Genomic DNA, 15685 nt, shown 5'->3' on the forward strand with positions numbered 1-15685 from the left:
CTTGTCTACTTGTTTGGGCTGGTTTGTCACCAAAATTTAGTACTTTGTTCATGGTCCTTTGACTGCATTAAGTGGCAACAGTGTGATTAGTTGACTTAAAACGTTGACACCTGATCAGAGGCGGACAGAAAGCTCTGCCCTGAGTAGCACAGGGAGGTGTTCTAAGACGAGCGCCGAAGACCCTGAACTCCCCTCCTCCGCTGGCCACGCAGAGTCTGCACCTACATAGAGAGCAGCTCCTCCTGCACCACTGAGGACTGATGGAACAGCTTCTGCACGATGCTAGAGGGACACCTTCCCCACCCCCAAGTGCTGGCCGGCAGCAGGGAGGAATAGCACTGAGGCCTACATGCACGCTTGCCAGTCCTGGGGCACGGCAAAAAAAAACAGAAACCCAAAACACCGATTTAAAGGACAAATGGACTGTAAGCAAAGGAAACACACTTATTAAGCTTAGCACATCCACCAAGCTGCTGAAGAACTGCTAAAACTCTCCGGGGCCGAAGGGCTGATGGGCACCATTGTTTACTTTCCCTTCCACCTTGACGGCCAGACAGGAGCCGGGCCCAGGCACTCCACTCTTCTGAGGACTGGCCCAGTGAGCCCGGGGCCTCCAGCCCACAGCGGTTCCAGGGCAGGCCTGCACCTACCCCAGCCGCCCCACCGGCACCGCCTCGGCACCACGTGCAACCGGACCCCCTCAGCCTGGGGCCACTCCGGCCCCAGCCATCTCCCTGGACAACACGGACACCCTGGCCTGTGCCTACTGCCCCAGTCCTGCCAGGGCACAGGGCACCCCGGGGCCGCCCAGCCAGCCTCAGCCATCCCGCCAAGAACTCTAAGTGACTATCGTTTGGAAATAGACTGCTGTAGGGGCACCTGGATGGCTCAGTCGCTTAAACATCCAGACTTCAGCTCAGGGCATGATCTCGCGGTTCGTGAGTTCAAGCCCTGCCGCGAGATCATGACCGGCATCGCATCTGAGCTGTCAGCATGGAGCCTGCTTCAGATCCCGTGTCTGCCTCCCTCTCTGCCCCTCCCCTGCTCGCACTCTCTCTCACAAAAATAAACATTAAAAAAACTTTCAAAGAGACTGCTATATATGTAGATCAATACATACAAACCTCACGATAACCACAAACCAAAAACCTCTAAGACAGCGAAAAGAACCTAAACACTAAAGAAAACCATCAAACCACAAGGGAAGAGACGAAGAGAAAGTACAGAGAAGCACAAAAACAACCAGAAAACAATTAACAAAATGGCAATAAGTACATACCTATTGATAATTAAAAGTGAATGGACTAATGCTCCAGTCATAAGACACAGTGTAGCTAAACGGATCAAGGAAGTGACCCATGTATGTGCTGCCTATACTTCAGACCTAAACACAAAGTGAAGGGACGGAAAAAGGTATTCCATGCAAAGGGAATGAAAAGTGATACTTCTGTTAACTAAAATGGACTTTAAACGATAACAAAAGATAAGGGCATTACATTATGACTCAGGGTCAATACAAGAAGAGGATATATAACATTTATAAACATCTATGTGCCCAACCCAGAAGCACCTAAACACATAAAGCAAATGTTAACAAAGGGAGAAATTGACAATATAATAATAGTATGGGACTTTAATACCCCCACTTAAACTAATGGATTGAACAGAAAGACAAAACCAATAAGGAAACATTGGCCTTACCACATTAAACCAGATGGACTTAATATATACAGAACATTTCATTGCAAAACTATAGAATACACATTCTTTTCAAGTGCACATGGAGTATTCCCCAAGAAATAAATCAGGGAAACAAATCCTATTAACCACATTCTCCGATTACAACAGTATAAAACTAGAAACCAGTTACAAGAAGAAAACTTGAAAAAATACAAACACAGAGCATAAACAGCATGCTACTGAACAATACAGAAATCAAAGGAAATTAAAAAATACCATGGGACAATAAAAATGGAAACAACTTTCCAAAAATCTGGGACACAACAAAAGCAGTTCTAAGAGGGAATTTCATACGGATACAGGCCCACCTCAAGAAACAAAACTCCCAAGTCATCGAACTTTATACCTAAAGGAACTAGAAAAAGACCAAGCAAAGCCCAAAGTTAGCAGAAGGAAGGAAATAATAAAGAGCAGAGGGAAAAATAAATGAAATAGAGACTAAACCAACAACAACAACAAAAACAATTAAAAAAGATCAGTGAAAGTGAAGCTGGTTTTTTTAAAAGATAAAAATTAATAAATCTCTAGCCAGACTCATTAAGAAAAAGAGAGGGCTCAGATGAATAAAGTCAGAAATGGAAGAGGAGAGGGTACAACTGACATCACAGAAATTCAAAGGCTCATGAGATTACTATGAATAATTATACACCAACAAATTGGACAACCTACAAGTGGATAAATTCCTAGAACACACAATCTTCTAAGACTGAATCACTAAGAAATAGAAAATCTGAATATATCAATTACAAGTAATGAAACAATCAGTAATTTAACTCCTCCCCCCCAAAAAGTCCCAAGACCAAGTGGCTTCACAGGTGAATTCTACCAAACATTTAAAGAAGTAGTACCTGTTCTTCTCAAATTGTTCCAAAAACTTGAAGGAATGCTTCCAAATTCATTTTACGAGGCCAGCATAAACTGAGGACCAAAATGAAAGACACCATTAAAAAAAAAAAGTTATAGGCCAATTTACCTCATGAACATAGATACAAAAGTCTTCAACAAAATATCAAGCCAAATGTAATAATATATTTTTTTTTCTTTTTCTTTTTTTTTTTTTCTCTACGTTTTTTTTTTTTTTTTTTTTAATTTTATTTTTGGGACAGAGAGAGACAGAGCATGAACAGGGGAGGGGCAGAGAGAGAGGGAGACAAAGAATCGGAAACAGGCTCCAGGCTCCGAGCCATCAGCCCAGAGCCTGATGCAGGGCTCGAACTCACAGACCGCGAGATCGTGACCTGGCTGAAGTCGGAGGCTTAACCGACTGCGCCACCCAGGCGCCCCAAAATGTAATAATATATTAAAAGGACCTTTACTAATGATCAAGTTGGTTTTATTCTAGTGATGCAAGGATGGTTCATCTGCAAATCAACATGATACACCACGTTAACAAAAGACAAAAATCAAATGATTATTTCAATGGATGCAGAAAAAGCATTTGACAAAATTTGACATCCTCAACATACTTCCAGGAACATATCTCAACATAATAAAGGCTATATATAACAAACCCACAGCAAACATCATATTTGAGAGTGAAATGCGAAAAGCTTTTTTCCTCTAAGATCAGGAACAACACAAGGATGCCCACTCTCACCTTTTACTTAACATAGTATTAGAATCCTAGCCACAGCAGTTAGGCATGAAAAAGAAATACAAGGCATCCAAGTTGGAAAGGAAGAAGTAAAATGGTCACTATTTGCAGATGACCTAATACTACATAAAGAAAACCCTCAAGACTCCACCAAAGAAACTATTTGAATAAATGAATTCAGTAGAGTTGCGGGATACAAAATTAAGTTTCTGTGCACTAATATTAAGCTATCAGAAATTAAGAAAACAATCCCATTTACAATTGCATCAAATAGAATAAAATACCTGGAAATAAATTTAAGGTGAAAGACCTATAAGACTCTATGAAACACTGATGAAAGAAATTGAAGAGGACACAAATAAATGTAAGGATACCCTTGATCATGGACTAGAAGAAGTAATATTGTTAAAATGGCCATACTACCCAAAGCCATCTACATATTCAATACAATCCCTATCAACATGCCAATGGCATTTTCACAGAACTAAAATAAGAATCCTAAAATTAGTATGGAACCGTAAAAAACTTTCAATAGTCAAAGCAGTCTTGAGAAGGAAGAACAAAGCTGAAAGGGTCCTGTTCCCTGATTTCAAACTGTACTATAAAAGCTGCAGTAATCAAAACAGTATGGTAATTGCACAGAAACAGAGACAGATCAATGAAATAGCTCAGAAAAAGACCCATTCACAGCTGCTGTGGCCTCTTCTTTAGTTCAGAAGGGGAACATAAGGGAGAGTGAGATAGGAAGAAAATATAGGCTATTCAATTAATGTGGTCCATCAATCTATGACAGACGAGGCAACAATATACTAATGGAGAAAGACGGTCTCTTCAATAAATGATGCTGGGAAAACTGGACAGCTACATGCAAGAGAATGAAGCTAGACCACTACCTTACACCATGTAGAAAAATTCAAAATGGATTAAAGACCTGAACGTAAGATGTGAAATCATAAAACTCCCAGAAGAAAACACTGGCAGTTGGCCCTGTGACATCAGCCTTATGAATATTTTTGAACTAGTCTCTTTAGGCAAGGGCAACAAAAGCTTTGAAATAAACAAGTAAGATTATATCAAACTCAAACAACAAAATGAAAAGGCAACCTACTGAAATGGAGAAAATATCTGCAAGTCATATATCTTACAATAAGGGATTGATATCCAAAACATGTAAAAAAAAAACTTACACAATATAAAAATTTTTTTTGAACGGGCAAGGAATTTGAATAAACATTTTTCCAAAGCAGATACGCACATAGACAACAGCCACATGAAAAGATGGCGCAACAGCACACTAGTCCTTAGAGAAATGCAAATCAAAACCACAATGGGTATTACTTCAGACCCATCAGATTGCTATTATGAAAAAGGATAAACAAGTGTTGGTGAGGATGTAGAGAAAAGGAAACCCTCATGCACTGTTAGTGGGAATGTAAGTTGGGGCAGCCACCGTGGAAAACGGTACGGAGATTCCTCAAAAAATTAAAAATAGAAATAGCATGTGATACAATCATTCCACTTCTGGGTATTTACCTGAAGAAAATGAAAACACTAATTCAAAAGAATGTATGTACCTACGTTTATTGAAGCATTATTTATAACAGCTAAGACATGGAAGCAACCTAAGTGTCCACCGATAGATGAATAAAGAAAATGAGGTACACACACATGTACACACACACACGCATGCACACTGAAATATCACTCAGCCATAAAAAATAAAAACTTGCCATTTGTAACAACATGGATGGAACTAGAGTATATTATGCTAAGTGAAATAAAGCAGAACAGACGCACAGATACAAGAAATTGTTGGTTACCAGAAGGAGGGGTGAAGACGACTAAGAGCTACAAACGTCCAGTTACAAAATAAGTCATGAGGGGGGTGCTTGGTTGGGTCAGTTGGGTGAGTATCTGACTCTTGAGATTTCATCTCAGGTCATGACCTCCCGGTTCATGGGATCGAGTCCCACACTGGGCTCTGTGCCGACAGCATGGAGCCTGCTTGGGATTCTCTCTCTCTCTTCCCCTCCCAGACTGACTCACTCTCTCTCAAAATAAATAAACTTAAAAAGTCATGAGGATGTGATGTGCAGTACAGAGAATAGAATCAATAATATCGTACTAACTGTGTGTGATAACAGATGGTAACTAGACTTATCATGGGGATCATTTTGTAATGTATAAAGATATCAAATCACTACAATATACACCTGGATATACTGTATGTCAATGATACCTCAATTTAAAAAATTTTTTTAATAAGAGCTTTAACTTATAAGTAAACATGCAAAATTAAGCTGATATGAACATATACCAACTCTGGTCAGTTACGATTTCAAAGCTAATTTTCAATAAAACTGGCTTACTTCAGTAAAAAACAAGAAATGAGAAGCAGAGTGATAAAACTTAGTTGATATAGACGGTTTTAATAAAAAGTTACTATAACTTAATATATTTATGTTACTAAACCACCTTCAGGCAAAATTACAGCCTACTTATATACCAGTCCAGAGTTAATTACTCTTGCAATACTTGCAAAATTAGTTCATCAGGAATTTCATCCACTCCACTATAATAACTGAGAAGACCATTCTCTGCAGCTTCTGCTAATTCAGCATCTTCGGTAGCTTCCAAAAAATAAGCATCCTCAATGCCATTATCCCAGTCAGCATCGGAAGCTACACCTTTTGACAACGTACTAGATGGTGGTTTATGAGGATTCTCGGTTTCACTGTTCATTGTTTCAGTCGCTGTGAACTCTTCTTCCTTTAGTTCAAAGGGGGAAAATAAGGGAGAGGGAGATAGGAAGAAAGTACAGGCGATTCAATGAGAATATGTGGTGATTTCACTAAACAGTCGATCTATGTTAAAGTACTAAGTACAAAACCAGTTCTTGAACAGATACTAAAATAAATATGCTGGATGATATGGTCTTCAATACAGTCACCATGGGAATGAGTTCATTAATTCAAATGTTGCTGCCACTGTAACTCAGACACTTAACACTCTAAATTTGGAAACGCCCACGATTCCTCTGGTACATTCTTTTCAGTATCCACAGATGGGATTGGAACAATCGTAGATGGAGTTTTTTAAAAAGCAGACAGTGCAGCTCAAGCCAAATTAGAAAATACACCTGCTATCTTAAAAGATTTAAAAGACTTGTTATCCTATTTATAAAGAATTTTAAGAATTAAGAACATGAATTTAAAAAACTGCTATAAATAGTTGAGACAATTGTCAAGATAGGGCTATACAGATTTGTGTATTAGATAACAGTATTGTTATGTACATTTTCTGAGTTTTAAAATTTTACCATATTTAAGAGTATCCTTATTCTCTAGTAATATACTTAAATGAAGATACAGGGTTTTTGGTTTTTTGTTTTTTTAAGATATAGGGTTTTGATGGCTGCAACTTCAAGAGATCTGTTGTGGACTGTTACCCCAAATTCATAAATTGAAATCCAAACCCCCAATATCATGGTATTAGGAGGGAGGCCTTTGGGAAGTGATTAAGCACGAGGGTGCAGCCCTTATGACTGGGATTAGAAACCTTACAAAAGGGACCCCAGAGAGCTCTTTCATCCCTCTGACATGCGAGGACTTGTCACAGACTCTGAGTCTGGAGTTCTCTCTTGTCCAGCAAGAGAGCAGATGCAGAATTGAATACGAGAGAGGCTAATGTCCAGGAGGAGAAAGAGCCCCGAGTAAGGGACCTAGCTCCGTATTTATTAGGATTAGAAGGCTCACATATGTGATAGACATGCAGAAAGAAACAATAATGCAGTAACCATTAACTCCTGTGTGAGACAAAAGGGGTTTTTGAAGATGTGTGGGGTTAGGGTCAAGACAAATCAAAATCTGGACACCGAGCAGACAGCTGTTTACTGCAGGTGCCAGGCACCACATTGTTTATCTTAACTTTTCTAGGGGCTAAGACAGACAGAGCATGCTACCTCAGGGTTAACAAGGTGTTTTTCTCAATAATTAGCCCTGGGTGCTTTCACCCTGTGGCAGCTTTCCACCTCTCCCTGTTCTCCTATGCTTTCATCCTGTGGAAGCGGCTTTGTGCCCTAAGCCTTGTTAACTAGTGGTGCAAGCTCAGAGAATTTTTAAACTTATCCCCCACAAGGATTCAGCGAGAAGGTGGCTCTCCATAACCCAGGAAGCCAACCAGACACCAAATCTGCCAGGGCCTTGACCTTAGACTTCCAGGCCTCCAGAATTGTGAGAAATAAACTTCTGTTGCTGATAAGCCATCCAGTCAAGGACACCTGGGTGGCTCAGTTGGTTAAGTGTCCAACTCTTGTTTTCAGCTCAGGTCACGATCTCACGGTTTTGTGAGTTCGAGCCCCACGTCGGGCTCTGCTGAGAGCGCAGAGCCTGCTAGGGATTCTCTTTCTCTCTGCCCCTCCCCCACTTGCACTCTCACGGTTTTGTGAGTTCGAGCCCCACGTCGGGCTCTGCTGAGAGCGCAGAGCCTGCTAGGGATTCTCTTTCTCTCTGCCCCTCCCCCACTTGCACTCTCTCTCAAAAATAAATAAAAACTAAACAACAACAAAAAAAAGCCACCCCGCCTGTGGTATTCTTTATAGTAGCCTAAAATGACTGAGACAAAATTCATCAAAAATGTGTATGCATACAGTAGAGGGAGAAACACAAATGTAACCAATATTAACAAAGGGCAACTCTAGGTGAAGAGAGAGTTTGTTGTCCTTGTACAACATTTCTATAGGACAGTTACCAACACTCGGTAACAGAAATACAAATAGTAAATCTGAAAGAAGTTCAGCTTCCTTAAGACTGTAAGAAATGTAAACAAAAACAACTGAAATACCACTTTTGGCCAAATAGGTTGGTAAAGGTCAAAGGTAAAAATAAACAATGTTGGCAAAGGTGTAAACAGGTGCTCTCTTAAATTGTGAAGCCTAATTTTGTATCATTTTTATTGGTACCAACTGGTAATACATACTACTGAAAACATTTGTGATAGCTGAAGTAGGAAAAAAAGGCTCTAACATAGTACGCATACTATGACTTTAAAAATATACACGGGAGCACCATAAATAGAAATTTCTGGAAGACCTATGCCAAAGCACTTACATCTGTTATCTCTGAGTGGTCAAATTATATGTGAGGAGGGGTTTTTCCCCTTTGGCTTTTCATGTATTTTCTAATTTTTTCTCAGAGTGAATGTGAATTATTTGGGCAAATAAAGGTTTTTAACAGGAAAACGTTAATTTGGCAATCTAGCAATATCTACCAAAATTAAAAATGTATACACTCTTTGACACAATTTACTTCCAGAAATTCTCCGTACAGAAAGAGTTGTTTAAAGAAACACAGAGATGAGTATTTTGGTACACTTTGTAAAACGAAACACGAGAAACTCGTTAACTGTCTGGGAGTGGTTGACTAGGTATCTATACAATTTCTTCCGCGGCAGTGACAGTGAGGTGCATCCTACCAGGTACGTGCTCACAAGGCACAATCACTACGGCACGCTCCTAAGTGAAAACTAAGTACTGCAGAGTGTGTTTAAAGGCTATGTGGACACGTCTGAACACTACTAACAGCTCAAGGATACTGTTGTACCAAGAACTGATTACTAATGAGAAAGAAACTAAAACCTGCACTTACCTCCTTGAGCAGAAACAGGAGACCAACTTCAGCAGGTAATGGAAAACCTGAACAAGACAAAGAGTAAAACTGTTTTATATAGACCTCCTATTTTCACTTGGTATAAATATAAAAATGAACAACTCACAGTCCGATTTGAAGTTTTCTGCTTTACATACAGGGTCATGACATTTTTGATACCAAACTTCATTTTTCAGATCAACCAAAATCCTTTATATTGAAAAAAATAGAAAGGAAAAAGAGTTACAACTTGATTCCCAGACTGGATGGAAAACAAAATTCATCTACATGCTGCTTACCAGAGATGTGCCTAACTAAGACTTAAAGATGCAGACAAGGTAAAAAGTAGAAGCATTGAAATAAATATACACCACCCAAAAGAAAACTGTGGTTGTCAAAGATAGCACACAAGATGGACTTTAGGGGAAAAATATACGTATATCTATATACATATAGATACATATGCGATATACATATGGATATGTATAGACATATCTATACGTATATCATATATGTGCATATGTATATACATATCTATACGTATATCTATAGACAAAAGTTCTTCCAGGAAGACCTAATTCTCAACCTGTACCCACCAAATAAAAAAGCTTCAAAAATGCATAAGCAAAACTGATGGAACTCCAAGGATAAACAAATCTCCCACAAATCGAGATTTTAAAAAACATTCTTTTAGTATTTGATACAAATAGGCACAAAAAATTCAGAAAGGATATAGAAAATTTGAATGACATAAATTAAAAAACAATTACCAAGTTTGATGTAATAGGCATACATGAATATTGTTTCAGATAGTTGGAAGTTCTTTACAATCACATATAGAACAATTCCAGGGGCATCTGGGTGGCTCAGTTGGTTAAGCGTCCAACTCTTGGTTTCGGCCCAGGTCATGGTCTCACAGTTTGTGAGTTCTAGCTCCACGTCGGGCTCTGCGCGGTCCAGTGTGGAGCCTGCTTGGGATTCTGTCCCTCCCTCTCTCTGCCCCTCCCACATGCTCTCTCTCTAAATAAATAAATAAACTTAAACACAAAACAATTATAAAAACTGACTGTGCCAGGTATCATGTTAATTTCACTGAATTTAAAAAAAGTATTCATACAACACATCTCTGACCACAAAGCAAACTGTTTAGAAATAAATATTAGAAAAATAGCTAATAGAAACACATAACTTGGAAATGAAAAACTTTTTTTTTTATCATTCTGAATTGTTCTATTTTGTTGTTTTCACTCTAAGAATGTAGTCTTATTCAGAGAATGACAGCTGGTCAATTTATTCGTAAGATATTTATCCATACTTATCTAGCGTTTTCAGAGGCTACTGGACCAGTCAGCTATTCTAAACTTTTATGTTAAATATGGACATTTTCCCAATACTACTCTTAAGTTAGATCTCATTTACCTTCTTCCTTAAGAACTGCACAGGCTTGTTTTAAATAGTTGAAACGTCTGTAATACACTATAGAGTTTGCTTAGAGGCACTCTGTTAACGCTCTGGTGTGGCCAGAGGAAAAGCAAGCATTATTAAATATGAATGCAATCCTTACCAACACAAATTGAACCTTTTTTTCTCAATAAAAAAGCTAGCCCAGAAAAGTGTCTCATCCCATAAAGATTTATCATTTCCAAATCACAGTGAAGGGAAGTAAGTGATTTCCCAATTTTGTTTTCTATTCTGTGTCTCAGAGATGCCTCACTAAAAACTGGTATCTGACAGAGTAACATTTGCAGAACGTAATATTGTAGTGACACTGCTCACATTGATTGTTAGACATATTAAACTCTGCATATTAAATGGTTACATCCTGTTTATATAGAACATTGGTCCAATAACAAAAATAGAGAACAGCAGCTGGAAATTTATCTCATTCAGTGTTCAGAGATAAAAGAGTTAACTATTCATTCCATTATGTTCTATAGATAAGTCCTTTTTTCATACGGAAATCTGCTGGCAATTAAATTATGGTATTTTTCCCAGCTACTGTATGAAGAAAATGCCGAAGGCCATCATGTACAGCACACTGCGACGTAAGGACTCTTCCGTTCACCAATTCTGGCGCACTTCCAAAATATACCCAACAATCCAGTTTTATTTCTGTCTAGGAGGCCGGGTGCCAAGGATAGGATATAAGCACAGGTACATATAAGCAGCAAGATTACAGTCAACAGACTCTGGAAACCGAAAACGGTAGACATAGTGAGGCCAGTGAAGCCCCAGCCACATCTGAAAAACATTTCTAAATAACCAATTACTCAAGGAAAAATCACGATGGAAATTAGAAAATGGAACTGAACGCAATTGAAAATATGTATTAAAATATGTGAAACAGAGCTAAAACGATCTTTAGAAAAAGCTTATTTACATAAAAGAATAGCTGAAGACCAATAAGTAACTAACTTGGGAAATGAACAACAGAATACACTCTAATAAAATAAAAGGCAGGAAGTAAGCAAAAATTTAAATGTTTGTTTATTTTGAGAGCAAGTTCCACACTGTTTATTTTGGAGCAGGCTCCACGCTCTCAGCACAGAGCCAGACCCAGGGGTCAAACTCACGAACCATGAGATCATGACCCGAGCTGAAATCAAGAATCGGATGCTTAACCGGTTGACTGAGGCACCGAGGTGCCTCAAGAAGCCAAAATGTAAAAGAGTTAACAAGGCCAATGTGAAGACTAATACAATTCTTGCCAGATTGATCAAAAAATAAATAAGGTAAAGACATAAGTGTTATTCAAAATTTAGTGCAGCTATAACTACAAATGTAGAATATACTAAAAATTTAAGAATATTATGAACAATTTCTGACAGTAACATTAAGCATTTTGTTAAAATAGACAAAGTACTAGATAAAAAGATACCCAACTAAGCAAACTCAAAAGTTATGAAGAACCTGAACAATCCTAATAAACGCATTAATGCTGCAGTTCCCGAACTTCACATCAAACTGTCCCAGGGTCATGAAGAATATTTACATGTTCCTAAGGGCAACTGTCATACTTGACATCCATCATGCGCCCTGCAAACTACTTGCTTACGGCTCACAGCCTCAGAACTGTAACAGCCTTCATTCCTTTTGGTCCTGTCCTGTCTTTGTAGAGCTGAGGTTTTTGGTGGTGACTGGGATAAAAAGGACCACTAGCCTCAATGCAGAATAAGACAGAACCGTGGGGGTGACAGTGTCCGATCTAATTCCAAGGTTTACGAGGTTATGTGATGCTCAGAATGACACATATCCCATTAATAAGTATCCGTATTTGAGAATTAGTCAAAAGGGGGGGCGCCTGGGTGGCTGTGTTGGTTGAGCATTTGACTCTTCATTTTGGGTCATGTCATGATCTCATAGTTCATGGGATTAAGCCATGCGTCGGGCTCTGTGAGGACAGCACGGAGCCTGCTTAGGATTCTCTCTCTCCTTCTCTAAGTAAATAAACTATTTTTAAAAAGGGGGAGGGCACATGGGTGGCTCAGTTAAGCGTCCGACTCTTAATTTCAGCTCAGATCTTGATCTTGCGGTTCTTGAGTTCCAGCCCCACGTCGGGCTCCATGCTGTCAGTGTGGAGCCTGCTTGGGATTCCCTCTCTCCCTGTCTGTCCCTCCCCAACTTGCATGCTCTCTCTCAAAAAGATAAACTTTAAAATAAAAAATAAAATTAAAATTAAAAAATTCTTAAAAAAAAAAAAAAAAGACGATCATCTTGTGATAATGATTTACTGGTAAACTTATATATCCATAGAGTAAAAAATTAGAAAGATATACCAAAATTATAACCACAGTTATCACTGGTTCTGGGCCTACGTGTAATCTTTTCTTTGTGCTATTCTACATGATAGCTTTTGTGTATTGAGCATATATTTTTTGAAATGTTATTATTTTTTAACTGGGTTAACCTACATATGTAAGTATAGCACCGAGTCATGCTACCCAATGTATTCGCTAGCTTCCTAGCAGAACTTCACAGTCTTTTCTCATGTCTGGCACACGTGCTATTTACACTTGATATACAGAAGTCTCAGCTTTGTGTTAAACATAAAACACAGCAAAACTTCCCATATCATAACCAGTAACTGCTGGGTTTCTGTCTTATCCCTATTCTAACCATACCTTTGTATTGTCTAAAATTCTTTTTTTTTTTAAGTTTATTTATTTTGAGCGAGAGAGACGGAGACAGAGAGAGACAGAGAGCATGCACAAGTGGGGGAGGAACAAAGAGAGACAGAGAATCCCAAGCAGGGTCCTCATTGTCAGTGTAGGGCCCAATGCGGGGCTCAAACTAACGAACCGCAAGATCATGACCGGAGCTGAAATCGTGAGTCAGATGCTGAACCAACAGACACCCAGGTGCCCCTGTATTATCTAAAATTCTATTTGTGGTTTCACTTCATCCTTCACTCCCTCTCCTTTTGCCAGGGGGATTTTACAGAAAACTCCTAAAACAGGGCGTGCATGTTCCAACAATTCCAACTCTTAGCACCGAACAGTCTCCTTTTCACCCAAGTTTGCTTGATTTCAATTTACTCCATAACATGTCAAGGACCAATGGAAACAGACAAGGGAGAGATGCTTCCTTCCTCCTGTCTACTGCCTCTAATTTCTTTCTAGCCCCACTCAATTCTACCTTACCCTTCTCAAGATTATACTATCTAATGGATTATTTTACCAAATAAAGTACAGATGAAAATGACATGTGCTAAGGTGATAATTAAGTTGGTCAGATTAAATATTTTCAAACATAAGCCAAATACAGTATCTGATGTAACTACATTCATTATAAGAACAAAATCATGTTTATACTCTCAACTGTAGAAATTATAAAAATTTTAAATGTAATGTTGGTTAAATACATGGAACTCAATAAACAACATTTACCTACATGATATTATTGCTCTTGTGTGCTCTTCTGATGTTTTCACACCAGCGATATTTACAAATATCATAAACCAGTAACTCTTCTGGGAAAAAGTAGCTCCAACGCCGAATTCCTAAAATGCAAATAATGTTTCTGAAGCTATTACAACTCCATCATATTACAGTGAATAAGGAATAAGATTATCTTTACCTCCTTGAATGCCATTTTTATTCACCAAAGAAAGAACAAATTGATCGATTTCAGGGTAGGGCGAACAATGAAAACCCTCGATGTTTTCTGCTGCAACAGAGAGAAAAATTCATTATAATTAAAGTGGCTAAAAGCTGAAGAGTTACATTTTAAGTTGTTCTTTAGTGCAATTACACGGTTCGGAAACTCTCCAGGTCCCTCCCCCCGCCCTCCCATTTCTCCATTTGTCTTTTAGTCAGTCATGGGTTCTGGCTTATCCTACAAGTAAGTAATATTCAAACCTCTCAATTAAGTCCAATGTTAACTAATTTACACAAGAAGCACCTATAATCATTCTGATTGCTTTCTTCATTCTTACAAAGAGAAAAGCAACCCCTGACACCCCGGAGCTGGCCTACTCCTATCAGCTCGGCCGTGGTGTTGTGACAAACAGGCTGGGCACACACGGCTCAGCCCTGTATTTTCCTGCTGATGAGTAACCATTTCACAGAATTTCAACATCACATAAGGTCACTCTGTGGCCAAGATGATTCAAGACAAAAATAAGAGCGCTCTGCAATCACAAACAAAACACGAACTATTTCCAAACCACAAAAATGACTAAACGCCGCCCATCTTATTCATAACGGGGGCTGCTTTGCCAATTCTAGCTTTAGTCCCACTGTAGTCTGCCTTCCTTCTAGATAAACTTTATGAAGATAGTCAATCGCAGAATTGTCTCCGACAGTACCCAGCTGAAAACAAATCCACGCTGCCTAGGACACTCCTCAAAACACCCAACTCAAGCCTGAATCCTAGAAGTCGTTTCTAACACCCTTTTACTGAGCTGTCCCCACAGATCCTGGTGGTACGTGTTTTCCACACATAACACACGCCACTGGTTCACTGCAGGTGTGCTCTCCCGGGACCTTCAGCCGTAGGGCTCTGACAATTTGGTTATATCTTGTATCTAAGAATCTACTGGGATAATTTACAATCATTTACTTAAAATCTCACTTCATTTTTAAACACAGAATTATCTACTTCTTAAAATAAAGCCTATATTGGGGCGCCGGGGTGGGTCAGTCGGTTGAGTGTCTGACTCTTGATGTTGGCTCAGGTCATGATCCCAGGGTCGTGGAATCAAGCCCTGAGTCAGGCTCTGCTCTGAGAGTGAAGGCTGATTACAGACTTTCTCCCTCTCTCTCCCTCTGCCCCTCTCCCCCACTGTGTTCTCTGACTCTAAATAAATAAATAGGGGCACCTGGGTGGCTCAGTCGGTTAAGCGACGGACTCGCAGGTGTTCACTCTCTCTCTCCCTCCCATTCTCAAAATAAATACACTTTTTTAAAAAAAGTGTGCAAATAAACAATGCCTATATTTCACTTACAAAAATAATATACATAATTGGAGAAACTTTGGAAAATATATTAAAGCAGAAATGAGAGAAATAAACTCCAAATCAGTATCTAGAAATAACTGTTAAACAAGAAGAAAATAAGCATAAGAAAATGTTATTCATGTTTTTTTTTTTTTGTTTTTTTTTTTTTTCAACGTTTTTTATTTATTTTGGGGACAGAGAGAGACAGAGCATGAACGGGGGAGGGGCAGAGAGAGAGGGAGACACAGAATCGGAAACAGGCTCCAGGCT

General features: G+C 39.0%; 1 protein-coding gene and 1 pseudogene across 8 annotated transcripts in view; both read right to left on the reverse strand.

Moving 5' to 3' along the window:
- Nucleotides 1-5115: 5115 nt before the first annotated feature.
- The window catches only part of PRIMPOL (primase and DNA directed polymerase), a 52585-nt gene continuing 42015 nt past the window's right edge, over nucleotides 5116-15685 (reverse strand). For 6 of the 8 annotated variants that reach the window (XM_078445288.2, XM_078445286.2, XM_078445284.2 and 3 more), the window contains 5 exons: nucleotides 14056-14145; nucleotides 13870-13978; nucleotides 9107-9189; nucleotides 8980-9026; nucleotides 5116-6103 (listed from right to left, as the gene is read on the reverse strand). In XM_078445288.2, coding sequence (XP_078301414.1) covers nucleotides 5855-6103; nucleotides 8980-9026; nucleotides 9107-9189; nucleotides 13870-13978; nucleotides 14056-14145 — 578 coding nt within the window. In that variant the 3' untranslated portion in view covers nucleotides 5116-5854. Of the gene's footprint in view, nucleotides 6104-8979; nucleotides 9190-13869; nucleotides 13979-14055; nucleotides 14146-15685 lie in introns of all 8 variants that reach the window. The other 2 variants (XM_078445287.2, XR_014137646.1) reach the window with 2 other exon arrangements.
- Nucleotides 10205-13831, reverse strand: LOC132691533 (protein kish-A pseudogene; annotated as a pseudogene).

This window comes from Panthera onca, chromosome B1, assembly GCF_046562875.1.
Source record: "Panthera onca isolate mPanOnc1 chromosome B1, mPanOnc1 haplotype 2, whole genome shotgun sequence".
NCBI lineage: Eukaryota > Metazoa > Chordata > Mammalia > Carnivora > Felidae > Panthera > Panthera onca.